The sequence below is a fragment of the Cherax quadricarinatus genome, chromosome 79 (genome assembly GCF_038502225.1).
Source record: "Cherax quadricarinatus isolate ZL_2023a chromosome 79, ASM3850222v1, whole genome shotgun sequence".
Classification (NCBI taxonomy): domain Eukaryota; kingdom Metazoa; phylum Arthropoda; class Malacostraca; order Decapoda; family Parastacidae; genus Cherax; species Cherax quadricarinatus.
Genome location: NC_091370.1, coordinates 14,441,136 through 14,465,093, shown reverse-complemented (window position 1 = coordinate 14,465,093; position 23,958 = coordinate 14,441,136). Strand labels below are relative to the sequence as shown.

Genomic DNA, 23,958 nt, shown 5'->3' with positions numbered 1-23,958 from the left:
TATGTAATAATAATCACACTTGGCCACATTATATGTCTTATTTTACATCAATATAGACATTTTCATTAATCCATCTATATTTTCTTCAAAATTATTTAAGAAACACATTACATAGCATATAAACAAGCTGTTTATATGCTATGGAAGTGTGGTTGCCAGGTGGAGGGAAAACATTACATAATACTAATAACAATCACTCTTGGGCACATTAAATGTCTTGTTTTACATTAGTATAGACATTTTCATTAATCCATCTATGATATTTTCTTCAAAATTATATGAGAAACACGTTACATAGCATATAAACATTTTATGTTTATATACTATTGAGGTGTGGTAGCTGGGTGGAGGGAAAACATTACGTCACTCCCCTTAATACATAACGCGTTTGTTTACAATTCTTGGCATGAATTATTCATTACTTCTCCCTTTGTTTATGATGGCATCTAAAAGTAGTTGTTAGAAACAATTAAACTCAGTGAACATGGTATGTCGATGGTAATGATATGATTCTGGGCCACATTAAATATCGTGTAGCTATGTAGGCAGGCAAAGGTATGTAGCCCAAGCAGACGACATACCTACATTATTATTATAACTGATAATTATACGTATGTGTACCTGTACCTAGGTATGCCTTCATTCAGGGTGTTATTTCTTCTAAAAATGATGTTACATGAGAATGGGAGTGTTTCTCTTTATTTATTCTACTGTATCAACGTGGAGACCAACTTGTACACAATGTAAAGTGACTAAAACTAGATGCATTTGGTTTGTTTACATTATGTGTGGGTGGGGTGGGGCTTGCTGCCCTTCCTGGCTACCCATACTTCCCAGCCTGACTTCCTACAAATAAAACTCACCTCTTATCCTACATTAAGACTACAAATATATTTTAAGGTACATAATGAATGTACTGTATATGTATTTTATCTCTCTGGGGAGCTTTAATTAAATGTAGTATTATATTATGTGTCGGTGGGGTGGGCTGACCTGGCTGGCTACCATACCTCCCAGACCTGACTTCCTACAAACAAAACTCACTTCTCACCCAACATTAAGACTACAAGTATTTTCAGTAAGTAATGGGTGTACTGTGTGTGTATTTTACTTTTTATTGTTTTTAATGCCTAGTTCTGTTGCTAATGTAATATATGTTAGTGTAAACTTGTTACCTGGCATTTATATGCATTTATAAGTGGAAAAAATGGCGTTCTGCTTTCCGGCGATGTCTGCTTTTCGGCAGTAGCCTGGAACCTAACCTGCAGTATAAGTGGGGCCCTACTGTATATAAAAGATATAGATTACTTAAACATTTTGCTTCTTAATTTCAAGTTAACATATGTGTACAGTATAATAATTTAAAAGTGTACACCATTGATGACAAATTCTTTATAAATTATTAGCATGTGTGTTAAAAATTAAAATCACATTCTTGCATCCCCTTGTAGGTGCTGAAGAAATATGGTAAAGATGTAGGTCTTCATGTGAAAGCTGTTCGCTCCTATACACATCAGCTGTTTTGTGCCCTTAAGTTACTTCGTAAGTGTAATATCCTTCATGCAGATGTCAAACCTGACAACATCTTGGTAAGCATAGTTTTATTGTGGTTATTATTTAATTAGTTATTAATTTTGAAAAATGTCTTTTGGTATAAGGGGCCATTTCTAAAACCAGATATGTCACACAGTATGTATTAGGATAGTAATGAACCCCCAATCAAAATCTCCAATATGTCCATACTGTACACCTTGGTGTGCAGTATGGACCATTAGCAAACAGAATACACCATACTCATATTCTTTCAGCTGCTGACATTACGGAAGATTTTCACATGCCCTAATCATGATATTGCATTCACTATGGTCTTTCTCATTGGACAAAATTTTTAAGTATATCACTAATTTCAAGTCATCTACTGCACTTTACATGCACATAACACAATATTGTCAATTATTGCCTTTTATCATTACTTTCCAATCAACCAGTGCACAGGTAAATCCTCTTCTAGGAAGGGTGTTCTATGAGATTGCATGATCATTAACATATATCCCACTTCATTGAAATTGTGTTCAGAGATATTGCAGCATTTTTTTCAGTGTAAATTTTATATTTTGTTACATGCTTCATTTATACTATCAGTGCTCATTTTCAGATATAAGTGTTATGCAAATAGGGGACAAGATAAACTAATACACCTCATTTATGTTGAAATGAAATTTATATACATTTGTATTCTTTGTTTTTTTTTTTTTTCATTTTCATTATATTTGCAGGTAAATGAGAAAAAGCTAGTGCTGAAGCTTTGTGACTTTGGCTCAGCATCAAAAGTTACTGAGAATGAAATAACACCCTACTTGGTTGCTAGATTCTATAGAGCCCCTGAAATCAGTAAGTATCAACTAGTATACCTTAAAATACAGTACTGTACTATACATACTTTACTGCAGAACACACTACATAATTTAAACATAGGTTTATAAAGAAATAATGTAAACCATTGAAGGGTACCTCATCTTGCTAATCTGAGTTTTATAATATTCCAGCCTAATGTATAGATACATGGTTCATTTAAATAAGGGCAAATTCTGGACCCTTGCTCTTCTGTTATATACAAAATTTGCAATGCCTTATACTTGTGGAGAAGATGTCAGATGTCAAAATTGCAAAGATAATATTACATTAGTGTGCTATCAGAATTTTTATATTCATATTAAGTGCAAAATATTTATGGATTATACATAAAGAGTATCAGAGGCTCGTTCTTCTGATTGCCCAGTGTTGTGTTACCAGGAGTCATCTGAGTGTATATATATGTGTATGTCTTTCTTTCTTTCAACACACCGGCCGTATCCCACCGAGGCGGGGTGGCCCAAAAAGAAAAACAAAAGTTTCTCTCTTTAAATTTAGTAATTTATACGGGAGAAGGGGTTACTAGCCCCTTGCTCCCGGCATTTTAGTCACCTCTTACAACACGCATGGCTTACAGAGGAAGAATTATATATATATATATTTTTTTTTTTTTTTTCAACAAATTGGCCGTCTCCCACCGAGGCAGGGTGACCCAAAAAAGAAAGAAAATCCCCAAAAAGAAAATGCTTTCATCATCATTCAACACTTTCACCACACTCACACATAATCACTGTTTTTGCAGAGGTGCTCAGAATACAACAGTTTAGAAGCATATACGTATAAAGATACACAACATATCCCTCCAAACTGCCAATATCCCAAACCCCTCCTTTAAAGTGCAGGCATTGTACTTCCCATTTCCAGGACTCAAGTCCGACTATATGAAAATAACCTGTTTCCCTGAATCCCTTCACTAAATATTACCCTGCTCACACTCCAACAGATCGTCAGGTCCCAAGTACCATTCGTCTCCATTAACTTCTATCTAACACGCTCACGTACGCTTGCTGGAAGTCCAAGCCCCTTGCCCACAAAACCTCCTTTACCCCCTCTCTCCAACCCTTTCGAGGACGACCCCTACCTCGCCTTCCTGTCCCTATAGATTTATATGCTTTCCATGTCATTCTACTTTGATCCATTCTCTCTAAATGACCAAACCACCTCAACAACCCCTCTTCTGCCCTCTGACTAATACTTTTATTAACTCCACACCTTTTCCTAATTTCCACACTCCGAATTTTCTGCATAATATTTACACCACACATTGCCCTTAGACAGGACATCTCCACTGCCTCCAACCGTCTCCTCACTGCTGCATTTACCACCCAAGCTTCACACCCATATAAGAGTGTTGGTACTACTATACTTTCATACATTCCCTTCTTTGCCTCCATAGATAATGTTTTTTGACTCCACATATACCTCAATGCACCACTCACCTTTTTTCCCTCATCAATTCTATGATTAACCTCATCCTTCATAAATCCATCCGCCGACACGTCAACTCCCAAGTATCTGAAAACATTTACTTCTTCCATACTCCTCCTCCCCAATTTGTTATCCAATTTTTCTTTATCTAAATCATTTGATACCCTCATCACCTTACTCTTTTCTATGTTCACTTTCAACTTTCTACCTTTACACACATTCCCAAACTCATCCACTAACCTTTGCAATTTTTCTTTAGAATCTCCCATAAGCACAGTATCATCAGCAAAAAGTAACTGTGTTAATTCCCAATTTGAATTTGATTCCCCATAATTTAATCCCACCCCTCTCCCAAACACCCTAGCATTTACTTCTTTTACAACCCCATCTATAAATATATTAAACAACCATGGTGACATTACACATCCCTGTCTAAGACCTACTTTTACCGGGAAGTAGTCTCCCTCTCTTCTACACACCCTAACCTGAGCCTCACTATCCTCATAAAAACTCTTTACAGCATTTAGTAACTTACCACCTATTCCATATACTTGCAACATCTGCCACATTGCTCCCCTATCCACTCTACCATATGCCTTTTCTAAATCCATAAATGCAATAAAAACTTCCCTACCTTTATCTAAATACTGTTCACATATATGCTTCAATGTAAACACTTGATATACACATCCCCTACCCACTCTGAAACCTAATTGCTCATCCGCAATCCTACATTCTGTCTTACCTCTAATTCTTTCAATTATAACCCTACCATACACTTTTCCTGGTATACTCAATAAACTTATTCCTCTATAATTTTTACAATCTCTTTTGTCCCCTTTCCCTTTATATAAAGGGACTATACATGCTCTCCGCCAATCCCTAGGTACCTTCCCCTCTTTCATACATTTATTAAACAAAAGTACCAACCACTCCAACACTATATCCCCCCCCTGCTTTTAACATTTCTGTCATGATCCCATCAGTTCCAGCTGCTTTACCCCCTTTCATTCTACGTAATGCCTCACATACCTCCCCCACACTTACATTCTGCTCTTCTTCACTTCTAAAAGATGGTATACCTCCCTGACCAGTGCACAAAATTACCACCTCCCTTTCTTCCTCAACATTTAAAATTTCCTCAAAATATTCTCCCCACCTAATACCTCCCTCTCCCCATCTACTAACTCCCCTACTCTATTTTTAACTGACAAATCCATACTTTCCCTAGGCTTTCTTAACTTGTTTAACTCACTCCAAAATTTTTTCTTATTGTCATTAAAATTTCTTGACAGTGCCTCTCCCACTCTATCATCTGCTCTCCTTTTGCACTCTTTCACCACTCTCTTCACCTTTCTTTTACTGTCCATATACTCTGCTTTTCTTATAACACTTCTGCTTTGTAAAAACCTCTCATAAGCTAACTTTTTCTCTTTTATCACACCCTTTACTTCATCATTCCACCAATCACTCCTCTTTCCACCTGCCCCCACCCTCCTATAACCACAAACTTCTGCCCCACATTCTAATACTGCATTTTTAAAACTATTCCAGCCCTCTTCAACCCCCCCACTACTCATCTTTGCACTAGCCCACCTTTCTGCCAACAGTCGCTTATATCTCCCCCGAACTTCCTCCTCCCTTAGTTTATACACTTTCACCTCCCTCTTACTTGTTGTTGCCACCTTCCTCTTTTCCCATCTGCCTCTTAATCTAACTGTAGCTACAACTAAATAATGATCCGATATATCAGTTGCCCCTCTATAAACATGTACATCCTGGAGCCTACCCATCAACCTTTTATCCACCAATACATAATCTAACAAACTACTTTCATTACGTGCTACATCATACCTTGTATATTTATTTATCCTCTTTTTCATAAAATATGTATTACTTATTACCAAATCTCTTTCTACACATAGCTCAATTAAAGGCTCCCCATTTACATTTACCCCTGGCACCCCAAATTTACCTACTACTCCCTCCATAACATTTTTACCCACTTTAGCATTGAAATCCCCAACCACCATTACTCTCACACTTGATTCAAAACTCCCCACGCATTCACTCAACATTTCCCAAAATCTCTCTCTCTCCTCTACACTTCTTTCTTCTCCAGGTGCATACACGCTTACTATAACCCACTTTTCACATCCAATCTTTATTTTACTCCACATAATCCTTGAATTAATACATTTATAGTCCCTCTTTTCCTGCCATAGCTTATCCTTCAACATTATTGCTACTCCTTCTTTAGCTCTAACTCTATTTGAAACCCCTGACCTAATCCCATTTATTCCTCTCCATTGAAACTCTCCCACCCCCTTCAGCTTCGTTTCACTTAAAGCCAGGACATCCAGCTTCTTCTCATTCATAACATCCACAATCATCTCTTTCTTATCATTTGCACAACATCCACGCACATTCAGACTTCCCACTTTGACAATTTTCTTCTTCTTATTCTTTTTAGTAATCTTTACAGGAAAAGGGGTTACTAGCCCATTGTTCCCGGCATTTTAGTTGACTTTTACAACACACATGGCTTACGGAGGAAAGATTCTTATTCCACTTCCCCATGGATATAAAAGGAAAAGTAATAAGACCAAGAACTATTAAGATAAAATCAAAGAAAACTCAGATGAGTGTGTATAAATAAATGTGTACATGTATGTGTAGTGTGACCTAAGTGTAAGTAGAAGTAGCAAGACATACCTGTAATCTTGTATATTTATGAGACAGACAAAAGACACCAGCAATCCTACCATCATGTAAAACAATTACAGGCTTTTGTTTTACATTCACTTTGCAGGACGGTAGTACCTCCCTGGATGGTTGCTGTCTACATATATATATGTGTGTACTCTTTACATAGCCATCATTGAAAATTTGTTATGTGAATCTTTTGCTTTATTACAGTTTTAGGAATGACTTATGACTTTGGTATTGATCTGTGGTCTGCAGCTTGTACCATTTATGAACTCTACACTGGAAAAATTATGTTCCCTGGAAAGACTAATAATCAGGTGAGTTGATGTTGAGTGCTTCTGTCTTTTGTGTCACCGATGAAGATAATGTAGAGATAATGAATGTTCAGTGCAACCTTGATTTAGTGGACTAATAGGGCAAGAGGATGTCTAGTAATGTAGATTGTTAAATCAGAATGATCAGATTGTTTTTCCATGATCATAATAATAATTGATAATTCTGGATTTAACCAATTTTGTCCATTAAACTTGAAATCAATTTACCCAGTGAACTGTTTCATTAACAGACAATTCTGTAAATTGTTCATTAAGTTTTAAATCAATTTACTCAGTATACTGTAACAATAATGAACAGTTCTGGATTTGATGGATTTTGTCTGTTAAATCTGAAATCTATTCAATTGAGGTTTAATAAATTAGTTTTTTTACTGTAAATTAATGGCAGTTAACTACTCGCCTTCCCAAAAATACTTTGAAATTAGTATTTAGTCTTTATAGTGCTTATGATAAATAAGACCAGCTTAGCATATATTAGTGAATATTATTTCAATGTTGGATAATTAGAATAGGAGGATGGGAGTCAGCAGGTACCCAGGAATGTGCTACCATTCTTTCATGTAGTAATAAGACAGAAAGGCTTAATATTGTCCATTCAGAATTGCTAATTATATTTTTGCATTATCATTAAAATTAAGATATTAGGCCAAGTGTACTACTGTTATTACACACCGGCCTCTCTCCCATCCCGTTTGCTCCTTGAATCTCTTTCATATAAAAGCCACAATTTATATCCTTTAGTACTTAGGAAAACACAGGCTAGAATCTAATTCTTGTATGTTGGAATGTTACTTAAATGCCTTTTTCTTGAACCTTTACTAACCAGATATTTAAGTAAGGTAGAATCTCAACAGATGGTGGTCGGATGGGAGTCTTGCCTCTTGTTAAAAAGACTGGGGTAAAAAAAATGAGGATAGAATTGTCATTCTGAAACTCTGAGTATAGAATGTCCTGTTGTACATTGATCATTTATGCAAAACCATCAATGATATACTTTAGTCAGATATTTATACATCCTGCAGTTCTGTTAAGTTATAAAATTATTGCCTTATCAGTAATTTGTATTTATTCATTTAACTTTACTTTTTGTAGATGCTAAAACTCTTCATGGATCTGAAAGGAAAAATGCCAAATAAAGTGATTAGAAAAGGAGCCTTCAAGGATCACCATTTTGATGCAGCTTGCAACTTCCTTTATAGAGATGTTGATAGGGTCACAGAAAGGGTAAGTGTTAAAGAAATCTTTTCTGTTGTGTTGTTTAACCCTTTGACTGTCGCGGCCGTATATATACGTTTGTGAGGTACCGTGTTTGACGTATATATACTCATAAATTCTAGCGGCTTCAAATCAGGCAGGAGAAAGCTAGTAGGCCCACATGTGAGAGAATGGGTCTGTGTGGTCAGTGTGCACCACATAAAAAAAATCCTGGAGCACACAGTGCATAATGAGAAAAAAAAAACTCCGACCGTTTTTTTTAATTAAAATGCCGACTTTGTGGTCTATTTTCGTATAGTATTTGTGGTTGTATTCTCGTTTTCATGGTCTCATTTGATAGAATGGAAACTATATTATAGAAATGGAGGTGATTTTGATTAATTTTACTATAAAAAGAACCTGGAAATGGAGCACAAAGTACAGGAAATGTTTGATTTTTGCCGATGTTCAAAAGTAAACAAATGATGTCATTGTCCAATAAATGTCCAAATAGCCATTCTAATACGCAGTCATGAATGGGTTGATGTAATTTTTACAATTATTACAGTATTGCAGTAGTCTGCATAACAGTAAATCTTCTATATTTTGTTTGAATAAAATTTCAAAATAAAAAGCAAGAGTAATATCACAGGGACCTGGAGACATGACTGATGAACAAAGAAAATCTTATTTTAGAGCCAGGAATGTCTGCATTGTTCATTCTGGACCTTGTTTTGAAATTGTCGTATTTTTTAATTTTCGTGAAATTGGCCAAATTGCAAATTTCTGACCATGTTATTGGGTAGTTGAAATCGGTAAATGGGCAGTTTCTTGTGCTCAATCGATAGAAAAAATAGAGTTCTGAAGAAATAGTTATGAGTTTGGTTGACTGGAATAACGGAATTAGCCGAAAATAGGGCTCAAAGTGGGCGAAATTGCCGATTTTTAAATATCGCCGAAGTCGCTAACTTCGCGAGAGCGTAATTCCGTCAGTTTTCCATCAAATTTCGTTTTTTTGGTGTCTTTACAATCGGGAAAAGATTCTCTATCATTTCATAAGAAAAAATAAATTTTTTTTTTCGAATATTTTGCGACACCAGGAGCAACTTCAGGATTGGGCCCTTCGACAGTCAAAGGGTTAAGAAAAACTGTCCTATATTTACTCAATATGCCACCCATATTTACTTGCATCTGGAGGTGCAGTAAAACCTCTAATAAACTGACCCCCATTTAATGGATTTAGGAAATCACAGACAAACAAAATTGGCTGGACAAATGCTGGAATCATTGAACAAAATGGGAAAAAGTTTGTAATTCTGGATCTTGTTGATGGTAATAGCATCTGGTTGCCTTCCGAATTGATTGATCCAGTACAAGCCATAGGGTCCTTGTTTAGGATATGTTGGTTTTCATTTTTCCTGAGTCATAGGCTGCCCCCATCAGTCTATTGTCTGTGCTCACTCATGTATGCATTTGTCATCAAGTCTCCAGTTTTCCCTGAACTAATAAAGAAGGTTGAGTCTGGCATCTCAGTGGCACAGGTATGTGAAGTATCAATGCACTGCCACAGATGCATTCTGTATTCATTGAGATAGGGATAGGAAGGTGAAGGGCTACTCCAGTGTGAATGATCTGAGAGTCAAGAAAGATGCCCATGAAATAACTAGGGATATTCTACAGGAAATCTTCATGAGAATCTTTCACTGCTAGGCAAGCTCTATTCTTCCATAACTCATTCTCAAACATTGATAATTAGGCCATATCATACATTACACAAATAACCCGCACATAGAAGAGAGGAACTTACGACGACGTTTCGGTCCGACCTGGACAATTTACAAAGTCATGCTAATGAAAAGGAGAGGAGTGAGTATATGTAGGCAGGGGGAGGGAGGAGGTAGTGGTAGTAGTGGAGGTAGAAGGTAGTAGTAGTGAGGAAGGTAGTATGGTGGAAGAGGAGCCAGTCAAATACTAAGAAAGAGGAGCACTGCAAGAGAGCTAGGTGCCCACAAAGAATAAGAGCAAGAACACAGAGGGGGGGGAGGAATAAATAAATAATAACTAATGAAGGAATAAATACCCAAGGCAGAAGAACGACAACCCAAAGGAGAAAAGGGAAAGAGGAAAGGGGAAGAGGGAGAAGAAAAAGGAGGAATCAGGTTAAGTCACGGGTGTTCTGAAGTTTGGAGCATTTTACAATGTAGTGGGAAAGGAAGGCATCTCCTTCTCTCCTCTTCATTAGTGTGACTTTGTAAATGGTCCAGGTCAGACTGAAACGTCATCGTAAGCGCCTCTCTTCTATGTGCAGGTTATTTGTGTATTGTTCCAGTCACGGTATTGTGCCTTTTTTTGTTACATATACATTAATGGGCTATTCCAGTGAGAGAGAGTATGGTTTTAAGGAAAAGCTAGTATGGTTTGTGGACAGTGAGAAAATCTCACTTCCTGGCTTCTATGAACTTAGAATCATGAGTACTATTGTAGTGTATACTATATAATATTACGTGTTTATAAGAAATAGAGTATAACAAATTCATGTGAATATATAGTTAATGGCATTTACTGAAAGGACTTTTCATCCATGAGGAATGTCTTCTAAGTAAACATCTTTTCAGTAAATGCCATAAACTGCATATTGTGTCTTAACTGCATACTTGTTAGTGTATTTTGCCATTGATATTCATAAATTTGTTTTAAAATTTTGTACAAAAATATTTTGTTGTACCCCTCTTCAAACATTATCTTACATTTTACTTCAACATTTCAGGAAAAAGTAGTAGTAATGCCTACCATTAATCCAACGAGAAACTTGCAGCATGAATTGCTTGGAGAAGGAAATTTACCAGAAGACCACACACGCAAGGTGACTCAACTGAAGGATCTAATGGAGAGATGCCTCATGCTGGACCCTGTTAAGAGAGCAACAATAGACAATTGCTTAATGCACCAGTTCATTAGAGAAAAAATGTGATTTTAATTTTGTCAAGTGTGTATGGTTGTGATAAAACTATTTGGAACTCCTGTCAGCAGGCTCAAATTTATATATTTATTTGCAATTATGAATGTTATGAGTGCTAATGATATAATTTAGTAAATACTAAAGAAAAACAATTAAATTAAAATGTACAAAAACCAAACTAGGTTTACAATTTTTTTTTTTTCATTTTGGAAAGTACATGTGTATATTTTTCTTTAACTTTTATTACTTGTGAAGTTTTAATATTAAAAATTAATTTTTTGGTATTATCCTCTTAGGATCTAGGTGGCAAGTATTTAGCCATTGCTATTGTAAATGAAGAAATTTAATGCAAGGCCTGCTTGACTGACTGTTTACTCCTGTAACTGTCACTGTACCTGTCAACTTGTTACTGTATTATATCAGCCAGAGGAAAATCTTACAACAGTGTTGAACCAAAGAGTTTGTCTTGACTCATCACTAGACTACTTTTTTTTTGCCCATTTTACCCACTAAAAATTTTATGTTCATACAACATTCATTATGAGACTTATTTACATGATTGTGTTAATAGTTTGCTTGTATATAAGTAACATTATGTAGAATTTGGTTTGTCATACCTTCATACTATATGCAGTACTTTTCCACTAAGAAAAACATAATGATGAGAGTGTGTGCCTGTGAGTTTGCTTATTATTGAGGCTTCAGGTAATAATTGAAATTTTGTATATTATTTGCTGACATATACACAGTATATGATAGAGTATGCATGGGGTCCATGTTTGAATTCTCAGATTAAATGAAGTAGAATTTAGTCTTTCAATTAGAAATTTTTTAATATTTTTGTGCTGCGTTTCTTTACAATGGCATTTTATTACTATTTCAGTACGAGGGGAGAACATAGGATAAATAATAAGCATACAATTGTATTAATATTAATGATTCTTCACAGATTTATTTTATTTTATTTTATATTACAAATAAAATAGTCATTGTTTTTTATGACCATTTAAATGGAAAAAGTACTTGTTGTAAAATAATAATATAAATATATACAGGTTAAAATATTCAAAATTCCTAAATGCCTATAACATTAAAAGAAAAAAAAGTCAAAATATAGTGGTTGAAACAAAAAATCTTCACTTAAGACAAGAACATATTCATTTAAGTTTGCCAGGATGGGCCTCAGCCCGGGTCTTCTCCATGTGGTGGTGACCCTGCAGTATCTCCTAAAGGATTATTATTATAATCAAAACGAAGCGCTAAACCACCAGAGTCATACAGTACTGCAGGGTAGGGAGTATAACAGAAGTAGAGTTTGTGAGGAGTGCTGAAGGAAGTACAGTGGAACCTCGGTACTCAGACATCTCCGTATTTAAATGGTTCGGTATTTGAATGTTTTGTCTGGTAAACAAATCTTTCAGTAGCCAACCATTTGCTCAGCACTCAACCAAACAAACACAACCTCCCAGAACTTTGCAGTAAACTATTGTGTGTTTCTTTTAATTTTTTTTATATATATTTGTGTAAATAAGTCATCATGGGGCCTAAGAGGGTTAGTTATAACAACCAACCAAAAAGAAAATTGAAAAAAATCGTCTGTACTTGAACAGCCTTCTGGAACCAATTAAGTTCGAGTGGCGAGTTTCCACTGTACAATCAGAGGTTGTGCAATAAATCTGTTGCTGTCAGTCAATGAGGGAATCTGTGTCAAAGGTGGGGCCGTCAGCGAGGAGTAGTAGAGCAGTGACGACATCGGAGGTAAGTTGCATGTGCTTGCTAATAGACAGGACAGTCCAATAGATTAATGACAAACTGAAATTGGAGCTTGGCAATTTGCACAGAATGGGAAGGAGTCATAAGAATGGTTGGAGGGAGAGGATACAAGAGGCTTTGAGTTTTATGAAATAGGCATTTGATGTAGTATTTAGAGAGAGACAAGAGTCTTTCCCCCATCAATATGGCTTTCATAAGGGCTGCTCTACTATTGACCCCTTACTCCATTTAGCTAGCTATGTCCGTAATGCCTTTGCTAGTAACCACTCCGTTATAACATTCTTTTTTGATCTTGAAAAGGCATATGACACTACTTGGAGGTATAACATCTTGGTCTAAGCTCACTCCTTCGGCCTCCGAGGCAATCTGCTATCTTTTCTTGCAAACTTCTTATCTGAGAGGCATTTCTATGTTTGGGTTAATAATTTGCTTTCCCTGGACTTTGTCCAAGCTGAAGGTGTTCCACAGGGATGTGTCCTTAGCACCACCCTTTTTCTCCTTGCTATAAATGATATGACATCCGTTCTCCTATTTAATACTTGGTCATCACTCTTGCATGTGCAGGAGCTGATTGTTGCCTAATAGCAGCCTCACTCCAGAATGCTGTCAACAATGTTTCCCATTGGGCCACTACTCATGGGTTTAAATTTTCTAGTGCTAAAACACAAACCATTATTTTCACCAGACAGTCAGTCATCCCTGATACTGCATTGTACCTGTATAGCTGACAAATCCCTGAATGTGATAGTCAGATTTTTTGGCCTACTGTTTGATTGCCGGTTGTCTTGGAAACCTTACATTACCTCCCTGAAAGCAACTTGCCATAGCCGGCTGAACCTTCTTAAAACCCTCGCTCATCTTTCATGGGGGCAGATCATTGAACCCTCCTCCTACTACATTCGGCCTTAATTTTATTGAAACTAGATTATGGTGCCCAGATATATTCTGTGGCCTCTCCTGCAACTCTAATGATCCCATCCATCATCAGGGATTACGTTTATGTCTCGGTGCTTTTCGCTCCTCACCTGTTGAGAGCCTCTATACAGAAGCAAATGTCCCATCCTTGAACGTTCATGATGCTCATTGCCTCCACTATTTTGTCTGCTTTCATGACCTTCATGATCCTTCTACATACAGGATAGTAACAAACGTTAGCAGAAGCCCATCATTTGTTCGCCTGTTTACTCTGTCCCTTTTCTCTTCAGTCGCTCTTGTCTTCTCTTCAGTTGCCCCCTTTATATGTTCATCTAGCATCTAACTTTTCATTCCCCTTTTGGGAAGTTCCGACAGTTAGTGTCTGTTCTTCCCCACTTCTGATCTCATTTTCATGCTGTTGCAGTGTACATTGATGATTCTAAATGCTCTGATGGTATCGGGTTTGCAGCAGTGTTTCCTGACAGTGTGGTGCGAGGTCATTTATTAGACTTGGCTAGCATTTTTACAGGTGAATTGTATGCCATTTTCATTGCAGTTATTCATATTGCATCTATGCCTACTTCAAAGTCTGTAATCGTCTCATACTCCTTTAGTGCTTTGCAAGCTATTAAAAAATTTGATTTGCCTCATTCCCTAGTGCTTTGTAAACAACTTTGGTTATGCCCCTGGCATAACCAAATGTAATAGTAATTACATTCATTGGGGAGTGCTAAACCCATAGGAGTCATAGTGCCCGAGAAAATGGGAGGCATTCAAGTTTGATCCAAAAAATGAGAGGAGGTCCAATCCCCTGTATCAAGAGACCCTCTTCAAGGGGGGCTCCTTGTTGTGGTGAAGAGGCTCTTGGTCTGAGGAATCAGACCTGTTGGTCTCCTTCCTCAGACCGAACCTAATTACCCCCCAATCCCCCCCTCCCTATCCCATCCTCCCCTTTTTCCTTTCCTCCTCCTCCTCCCCACCCCTCCCTTTTGCCCTTCCTCTTTTTGGCCTTTGGGATTTCTCCCACAGGCGCGCTAGTTCCTAGGTAGGGGAAAGGATACCGGGGTCCATCCCATTCCGTTGAGGTTCTTGGCGGTGGCGTAGTTTGCCGTGGAATCTGGATCGCCTGGGGATGTCCCAATCCCTCTCCGGTATCCCAGAGTAGCTTTGGGTGTCTTTCGGGCGACGGGTGTATCTCTGGAAGCCACCTTTCGGATTCCGGGGGTGGTGGCCGAAGGAGGTATGCTTTGTGGCGGATATCCGGCCGCCCTCTCTTTTGTCCACCGAGGTAGCTCGGCAGATGTAAGGTTGCTATCCCGGATTGCTGGTTTACTGGCATGAAGGGTAGGGTATGGCACGGGTTCCATGCTGCATCTGCACTACTAGCGGTGCTGAGGTCCTCTTGGGCACGGAGGGAGATTTCTGGCCCTTTCATTCCTCCTGGGAACTATTCCTCCCCGCTCCCCCCTTTTTTTATTATTTTTATTTTATTTTCTTTCTTTTTTTTCTTAAAAACAAAAAGCAAAGGAGTAACCTAACCATGGAGAACCCAATTCATGAACCCACTACCCCCGGGCCCCTTCTTGATACCGCACCCCATTTTGACCCTGCCTTGCTTTTAGACCACTCTTCGGACACTCCTGATGCCCCTGTACCTCTTGCTGGTGCTGTTTCCTCACCCGCTTCAGGTACCCGGGCTTTGACTGACTCCTTCGATTTGTCTGACCTCCGCTCTCCTTTGACTATGCTTCCGGCCTCTCCCTCTACGGTACGGCAATTTTCGAATCGCCAGCCCATTTCACGCCGGACCAACTCCGGTCCTACTCCTAAATGCCAATGTCAATCTCCTGATGATGCTCCTTCGTTACCTTCCCATTCTACTCGGAAAAGACCGACACGTCATGCACTCCCTCTCCACCGTAGGTTATCCTGGAAACCTCACATTACCTCTCTGAAGGCAACTTGTCACAGCCGGCTAAACCTTCTTAAAACCCTTGCTCATCTTTCCTGGGGAGCTGATCGTCGAACTCTGCTTCGCCTACATTCAGCCCTCGTTTTATCGAAACTCGATTATGGTGACCAGATTTATTCAGCGGCCTCTCCTGCTACTCTCTCTAGCCTTAACCCCATCCATCACCAAGGATTACGTTTATGCCTTGGTGCTTTTCGCTCTTCCCCTGTTGAGAGCCTCTATGCAGAAGCGAATGTTCCATCCTTGTCTGATCGCCGTGATGCCCATTGCCTTCGCTACTATGTACGCTCTCACGAACTCCACAATCCTTCCATTTATAGAATGGTCACCGATATTAGTAGACATTATTTGTTCGCCGCCCCTGTTTGTTCTGTCCCTTTTCTCTTCGCCTACATTCGCTCTTGTCTTCCCTTCAGTTACCACCTTTATATGTTCATGTAGCATCTCACTTTTCCCTACCCCCCTGGGAAGTTCCAGCTGTTCGGGTCTGTTCTTTCTCACTCCCTTGCTCGAAAGCCCAACTGCTTATGGTGGCTTCCCGCTCTCTTTTTCTTGATCACTTCCACACTCATTCTCATGCCATCGCTGTGTACACAGATGGCTCTAAGTCTTCAGACGGTGTCGGATTTGCAGCAGTGTTTCCGGACAGCGTCGTGCGAGGGCATTTACTATCTTCGGCTAGCATTTTTACTGCTGAATTGTATGTCATTCTTGCAGCACTTATTCGTATCGCATCTATGCCTGTGTCATCATTTGTGGTAGTCTCAGACTCCCTTAGTGCTCTACAGGCTGTACAAAAATTTGATACATCTCACCCCTTAGTTCTCCGTATCCAACTTTGGCTACGCTGTATCTCTACCAAGCATAAAGATATTGTTTTTTGTTGGGTCCCTGGTCATGTCGACGTACAGGGCAATGAACAGGCAGACACTGCTGCGCGGTCAGCAGTGCATGACCTACCAATTTCCTATAGAGGTGTTCCATTTCTGGACTATTTTGCTGCAATAGGTACCCACCTTCACACCCGTTGGCAACAACGTTGGTCAACTCTGCTCGGTAACAAACTTCATTCTATTAAACCGAGCATAGGTTACTGGCCGTCTTCTTGTCATCAGTGCCAAGGTTGGGAGACCACTCTCTCCCGCCTTCGCATTGGCCACACTCGTCTTACTCATGGGTATCTCATGGAGAGGCACCCTGTTCCTCTCTGTGAGCAGTGTCAAGTTCCAGTATTGATTATCCACATTCTGTTAGACTGCCCTCTCTATCAACGAGCACGCAGAATTTACCTCCAACGTCGTCTTCGTTCTACTACTACTCTCTTTACCTTCCCTTCTTGCTGATGGACCCTCCTTTAATCCTGACTCATTGACTTCTTGACAATGACTGATTTACTCCACAAACTCTGATGATGATACCTTTTGCACTCCCCTCAGCCCTTTCTAGTTCAGTCTCTTGCTGCCCTTTACCCTTTCACCATCCACTGCCCCGCTGTTATCCGTAACCTATTACTCATCCATCTCCCTTTTGCCACCCGATGCCCTCTCTTCCTTCCTGCCCTGCAGCGCTGTATAGCCCTTGTGGCTTAGTGCTTCTTTTTGATTATAATAATAATGTATCAAGAGCCCCTCCCTGGAATCTAGGAATCTCCCTTAAGGAGATCCTAATAATCAATAATTAAATGCTAAATATATAATCACTACAAAATGTAGATAAATTACCTTAGCCCTGCCTTTTTTTTTTTTTAAATAAAATTACTGTTTCAGTACGGGTTCCTTGACGATGTCTTCGTCCAAGGAATTGAAACTGGCCTCTTCCTTGGTAAAATGTCTAACTCATTCATGTTTAACACAGTTGTGAACATTATTAAATCAGAACTAAGCGCTAAACACACAAGGGTCATACAGTGCTATTGTTGTTTATGATACTTATTTTTAATCAAACCTGATTAACTGCAGCATTCACCAGGTATTGTATATAACCCCTAGGGGTTTAGTGTTCTGCCATTATTGTATTTAGGGAAACTGGGAGACAAATCAGATTCAATCGAAGGGAAGGATAGGTTCAATTCCTTGCATCAGGAACCTCCCTTGAGAGGACTGCCTCTCCATGCATATACTATTACATATTTAGGTGCACCACCTTGTAGCTATCCCTCATCCAATTATATTTCATAAGGTCAGACCCCTTCAAAGGGTGCTGCTGTATAGTCCTTGTGGCTTAGCGCTTCTTTTTTGATTATAATAATAATTCAAAGGGTGCCTTGATGCTAAAGAATAATAATAATCTTCATTTTCTCTGATTTCATATGGAGGGCAGACTAAAATAGACTGTTCCAGACGTTTCGCCCATCGGAGATTGCTTTCCACCTTTCGGTAGTGCCGTATATGGGATATTCCACAGTATTAGCAAGTTTGCTTAGGCCCTGCATACGAGTACAGTTGCACACGTTCATATTTTTACAAGTACATGATAACAGACTTAGCTGACATCAGTGACACAGAAAGCCCCTGCTTACGCAGAGCATTTCGTGCAACTTCGGTTAATTTTGTCCCCAGAATGCAACACTCAGGTACCTACTTACTGCTAGGTGAACAAGGACAACAGGTGTCTTAAGGGAACATGCCCAAATGTTTCCACTCGTACTGGGAATGGCAGCGCTGTATGACCCAAGTGGGTTTAGCGCTTCGTTTTTATAATCGTACTGGGGATCGAACTACGGACCTCAATGTGTGAGCTGAGTGCGCTACCAACCGAGTTACGAGACAAATGGATCTTGATCTAATGAGTTGTATCTGTCCTACCCTGGGATCAAAACTGATTTCCTCCCATGAGCTGTGTAACCCCTCCCCTCAAGGAAGGTTCCTTGATGTTGGTGAGGGGCTCTTGATTTAGGGAATTGGATCTGTGCTCCACTTCCCCGAATTAAGCCTGAATACCTTCCACATCCCCCCCCCCCAGGCGCTGTATAATCCTCCGGGTTTAGCGCTTCCCCCTTGATTATAATAATGTGTAACCCCTACGTGTTTAGCGCTTCCCCATGAATATAATAGATTAGCGTTAACAATTTATATTTGGTTTAATGGAATGCTGGTCGCTAAACATCGTCCAAAAACACGCACGTAAACGGGTTAGAAAACGGATACGATTCATAAAGTGGCTTCTCTAACTTGGTAATGTCATACCATAGACTTTTCAGATATAACTGGCACACTCCAATTTTGCTAAATAAAAAAAAATGGGACTTTCCTTCAAAGAGTTGCGTTCATACCGAAGAGCTCTTGATCCACAGCACTAAAGCTACCCATTCTTTCCTTGGTTCATTATAATTATTATAATCAAAACTCAGGGCTAAGCCACCAAGGTCATACAGCGCTGCTTCTTGGTTCAAACCTAATCGCATCTATTCCCTAAGTACCCCTCAAGGAAGGTTCCTTGATGTTGGTGAGGGGCTCTTGATTTAGAGAATTGGATCTGTGCTCCAGTTCCCCGAATTAAGCCTGAATGCCTTCCACATCCCCCCCCCCAGGCGCTGTATAATCCTCCGGGTTTAGCGCTTCCCCCTTGATTATAATAATAATAATAATATTCCCTAAGTATTGTATGTCCCTCACACAGGTTGAGCACTTACTAGCTCTATGATTTGCAAGCGATTAACGGCTTTGTGAATAATGATCAATACTAAAAATATATGGAAACAAGCTACAGAAATGACTAAATATACTAACACTTCAAAATTCGAATACAGCTAGCCAACGCATCTGTCCACAGGCGCTGTATAATCCTACGGGTTTAGCGCTTCCCCTTGATTATAATAATAATAATAATAATGTCCAAGGACCGCCTTTCTGACTGCTGCTTGGTAGGTTTAGCTCTTCCTTTTGATTATAATCTGACTGCCGTTTTCTTCAAGAAGGCTGCCTTCATGTTGGCAAAGGGCTCTTTATCAAACGAATTGGAAACCCCCTACATACCCTTATAAAACCTGATTAATTCCTATGCCACAGGCGCTGTATGACCCCTACAGGTTTGTCACTTCATGAGCATAATTATTAACTGAATTCAAAGAAGTTGGGTATAGCTTTTGTAATGACTATGGAATAGGCTGTCATTATTATTATATTCAGGGGAAGCGCAAAACCTTTAGTTCATAAAGTGCCTTGGAAATGGGGAAAACCGTTTTAATTCACGAAAATAGCTCAAATTCCGTGGATCAAGTGCCCCTCATGGGCAAAAAAAATAAAAAACGCTAAACCCGAAAGGGTCTGTTACTTACAAAGATCTCTTTAAGACGAAATAACAGTGAATCGTGAGTCAACATGGTTGTGATGGCTGCTGGTGCCATCGAAAGAGGTGCCGTCATGCTGTTCAAGGGCTCTTGATCCAAGGGACTTAGAGTTCCTAACCCGGTGGATCGAACTTTATATCCCGTTCCTACGCTCTGTAATAATCACTCCGGGTTTAACACTTCCTCCATGAATCTAATAACAAGACTGTTACTGCTGTCAAAGTAATACAAGTACGTAAAAATAACCTGAATAAAGCTTACTCGCAGTGACAAAATTATAATTACAGAAGTATTTTAAACATCATACATCATAAATAATGTCTCAATTTCAGTGTTTCCAGCCAGTTTCATCCATATCTGCACTTGTGTTTTCTGGCCACGTAAGAGGAGAAAAAAACACACAAAGAGTACGAGAGAAAAACGAGAAGATAATTGTAGAGAGGGAAGGAAAGAAAGAAAGTATGATGGAATAGAATGGGAGAAAGGGAAGAGATGCAGGAGAAAGATGATGATAAAATGAGCAAGTGAAAGGGATGAGAGAAGAGAGGAGACAAATAATATGTGGGCTTCGCTGGGGACTGGTTTAGAGCGTCCCCTTGAATATAATTATCGCTGTGTACCAGCTACTGCTTATACAAGAAGTCACTGTAAAACGCGTGACTATTTTAACATTCGTGAGGAAGAACTGAGAAATGAGAGGCAATCACGTTTGATCTAAGGAAGGGAAGAGAAGCTCCAATACTTTGGATCAAGAGGCCTTCACCAGCATCAAGACACACTCCTCACCTCCTACTGACCACTGTGAAATAACAGACCAGAATTACCTGAACGATTTCATGCGCTTAAACACATCTTTAAAATAAATGCATTAATCTTGTTCAACTGAAATTCAACAGCAAAAATAGTAGTTTGCCTCAGTTTTAGTGACAATTTTCGTTCTAAATTTATGGTTAAAGGTACAGCAGCGGAAACAAACATATAATATAGATTCTGGTTACTGTATACTGCATAAAAAAAATGTGAATTTGATGCAGTCAAGACCAGGATGGATGGATGGATAAAAGGAATCAAGAGCTGGATGGTTGGCCAGCAGCGACATCAAGGACTGGCTGAATGGAAGGATGGATGAAGTCAGGAAGTGACTGACTGGAAGGATGGATGGAGTCAGGAACTGGCTGAAGGGACAAAAGTATCCGACATCTCTAGAGACAAGTGCGCGAGAACAATCCCTGACAGAGGTGCGCCAGCAGGTGTAACCTGGGCAATCATCCACAACACGAGTGACCAGCCAGCCTCGGTGCATTTTTATGCCATTAATGACACGTATAATAATGAGCTTCCGGGAGTGCTGGGAAAACCTGCCAACTAGCTGCCGAGTGAAGAAAGGCTCTTACCACTGTCGCTTCAGGTCGACATGGCGTATTGCCAAGTATGAAGATAAAGACAAGTTTCAGAATGACTTGATATATATTCCAAAAGTATATCACTCCTAATATATACTGACTGTGCACACAAAAAGGAGTGTTTATACTGATAAACAGTATATACACTTAGAATTTGTTTTAATCCCTACATTTAGTATTAAAGTAACGTGACTGGTGGTGTAAAGGTGACATGCAGCTTTAATGACTCGTGCAGTCGATAGGCTTTAAACCTAATAAACCAAAACTAAATGGGATTTCATTTTGATAAAATTTTCGCTCAATTGGTTTGATAAAGCTCTACACTGAGCCAAATCTTTTCCCAATAAAATCTTGTTGTGCATCTTGTCTGTCTTCATAACTAATACTTCAAGTTCACTACATAATGTGACTCAGCTCGGTGAGAAAGCTCAAGTCTCACAACCAAATAGACCAATTCCTGGTATCCGGAATCCTCCGCTGGCTTCAAGAGCCTTATCGTACCACTTCTTACAACTATGTATGGATCCTACTTTTTCCACTATACACTGTCTAGGTCATTTCACATCTTGACTATCCCAAAGATAATGAAATACTTCCTGATATCCTTATGTCTCGTCTGTGTGTACCTTCCGACTGTGCCCTCGTGTGCCTTTTTCCTACCTTTTGGACAGTCTAGGCCTATCCATCTGAAATCTTCTTGAGTATTTTATGTTATCTAATTGTCATGTACCATACTACACTTTTAATCTACCCCTCATGTGTGTTTTCTTCATTAATCTTTAATGTTTTTTTATACACAAATTTTACACAGAGCGAAAAATTAACGTAGAGGATTTAGGAGCGATAACGTTAGAGGATTTCCAAGGATCACTATCACAACTAAGAATAATAGGGTAGATAATAAGAGCCTTCAAAGCAAGGGATGCCAAGCCTCTAGGCTAGAATACTGTTGTACACTAACAGCTTCTTTCTTGGCAAGTGAAATTGCAGATCTGGAGAATGTACTGAGAGCCTTCAATGCACTTATAAGTTCAGTCATGCACTTTAATTGCTGGGAACGTTTGAAGTCCCTTGGCCTATACTCCTTGGAACGCAGGCGAGAAAGATGTGTCATAATTGACACCTGGAAAATCCTAGAGGAAGCGGTCCCAAATCTGCAAACACAAATCACTCTCCAAGAGTACACTAAATACAATAAGTATCAGGGGCCCGGAACTAGTTGCTCAACATTCTTCCATCATACATAAGAGGGATTACCAATAGATTCCCAGCTGTCTTCAAGAGGTCAGTACCTGACCAGCCAGGCTGTGGTTCATGTGTTGGATTGTGTGCGACCAGCAGTAACGGCCTGGTTAATCAGTCCTCGATCCCCCGGGAGACCTGGTCATGAACCGAACTGTGGGGACGTTGACCACGGAACACCTTCCAGGTAGACATGAACAATTTTTCACGTCTATTATACTATTAGTCTTCAGTTTTAGCTTGCCCAAAATGTTATGCATAACTGGGGACTTCTCATATATACTATCATATGTCATTCAGTCTTGTAAAATTATGTACTATATCTTTTGGGAATAAAAGCTTGCTTTAAGAAGAGAGAGAGAGAGAGAGAGATAGAGAGAGAGAGAGAGAGAGAGAGAGAGAGAGAGAGAGAGAGAGAGAGAGAGAGAGAGAGAGAGAGAGAGAGAGAGAATGAACGTCCTCATTGTATAAGACGACAAATGTAATTTAAATTCACAAAAGAAAGAGGCGAGCGGTGAGCATCAAGTACAGACTGGTGCCAGTGCAGTCAATCACCGGTGAACTGCATTGCATTGAGACAATAATTTCACAATGACAGCATTGCTCTCTTCACTCTTACTGGTTAGTGTGACCGATTATATGGTTTCAGAAACGGTCGCTCTGCAGCTGATCTCTCTTTTTTTTTTATCTTCTCTATATAGCACAGATTCTTAGACCAGGCATGTTGATACACATCTCTTGTGCCACTGACCGGGTATGGCGCCACGGCCTTCACGTACAGATGTAAGAATCAGGACCGGAGTCTTCATTCATATTATCTTACAACACGTAAAAGTGTCACCTTAGGTTACTTTTTTCACATGGAGGACGGGTAAGCCGGTGGAAGGCCTCGGTCAAATAACCAAAACCACTGAGTCATATGACAGACGCACACAAGGAAAACTCTTTCACATTTCTCCTAACAAAATAAATACTGTAATTATGTTGGTAGAATTACCGACAATATGTTAGGTAAAAGGACACACGTGCAACTAATGTTACATTTTACTGTGGCAACGTTTCGCTCGGATCTTGAGCGAAACGTTCACCTCGCCACCTTCATTGACTCGAACCTTATTACTTGCCATTCTTGGGTAATGTAGAACCATAAGCAAACATTGGTGGTCAGAACGGAATAATAATATTAACACTTTACGTGTATCTGCTGAAGGGGATCGAAACACAGATCAATTAATCTTCTGAGCTTCTGTCTCCATGTAGGTTATTACTGAGCCTTGACAAGTGTTCATAACACTTTAGTTATCCATGTAGAAGTCAGCATCGCTTGG

The 23,958-nt window shown here is 39.3% G+C and overlaps 1 protein-coding gene across 1 annotated transcript in view; it reads left to right on the top strand.

The window, feature by feature from the left end:
* Window positions 1–12,108, top strand: part of Prp4k (Pre-mRNA processing factor 4 kinase) — a 40,791-nt gene extending 28,683 nt beyond the window's left edge. The window contains exons 13-17 of the mRNA XM_070101961.1: window positions 1,452–1,589; window positions 2,277–2,391; window positions 6,760–6,866; window positions 7,977–8,108; window positions 10,846–12,108. Coding sequence (XP_069958062.1) covers window positions 1,452–1,589; window positions 2,277–2,391; window positions 6,760–6,866; window positions 7,977–8,108; window positions 10,846–11,049 — 696 coding nt within the window. The 3' untranslated portion in view covers window positions 11,050–12,108. The remainder of the gene's footprint in view (window positions 1–1,451; window positions 1,590–2,276; window positions 2,392–6,759; window positions 6,867–7,976; window positions 8,109–10,845) is intronic.
* The last annotated feature ends 11,850 nt before the right edge of the window (window positions 12,109–23,958 follow it).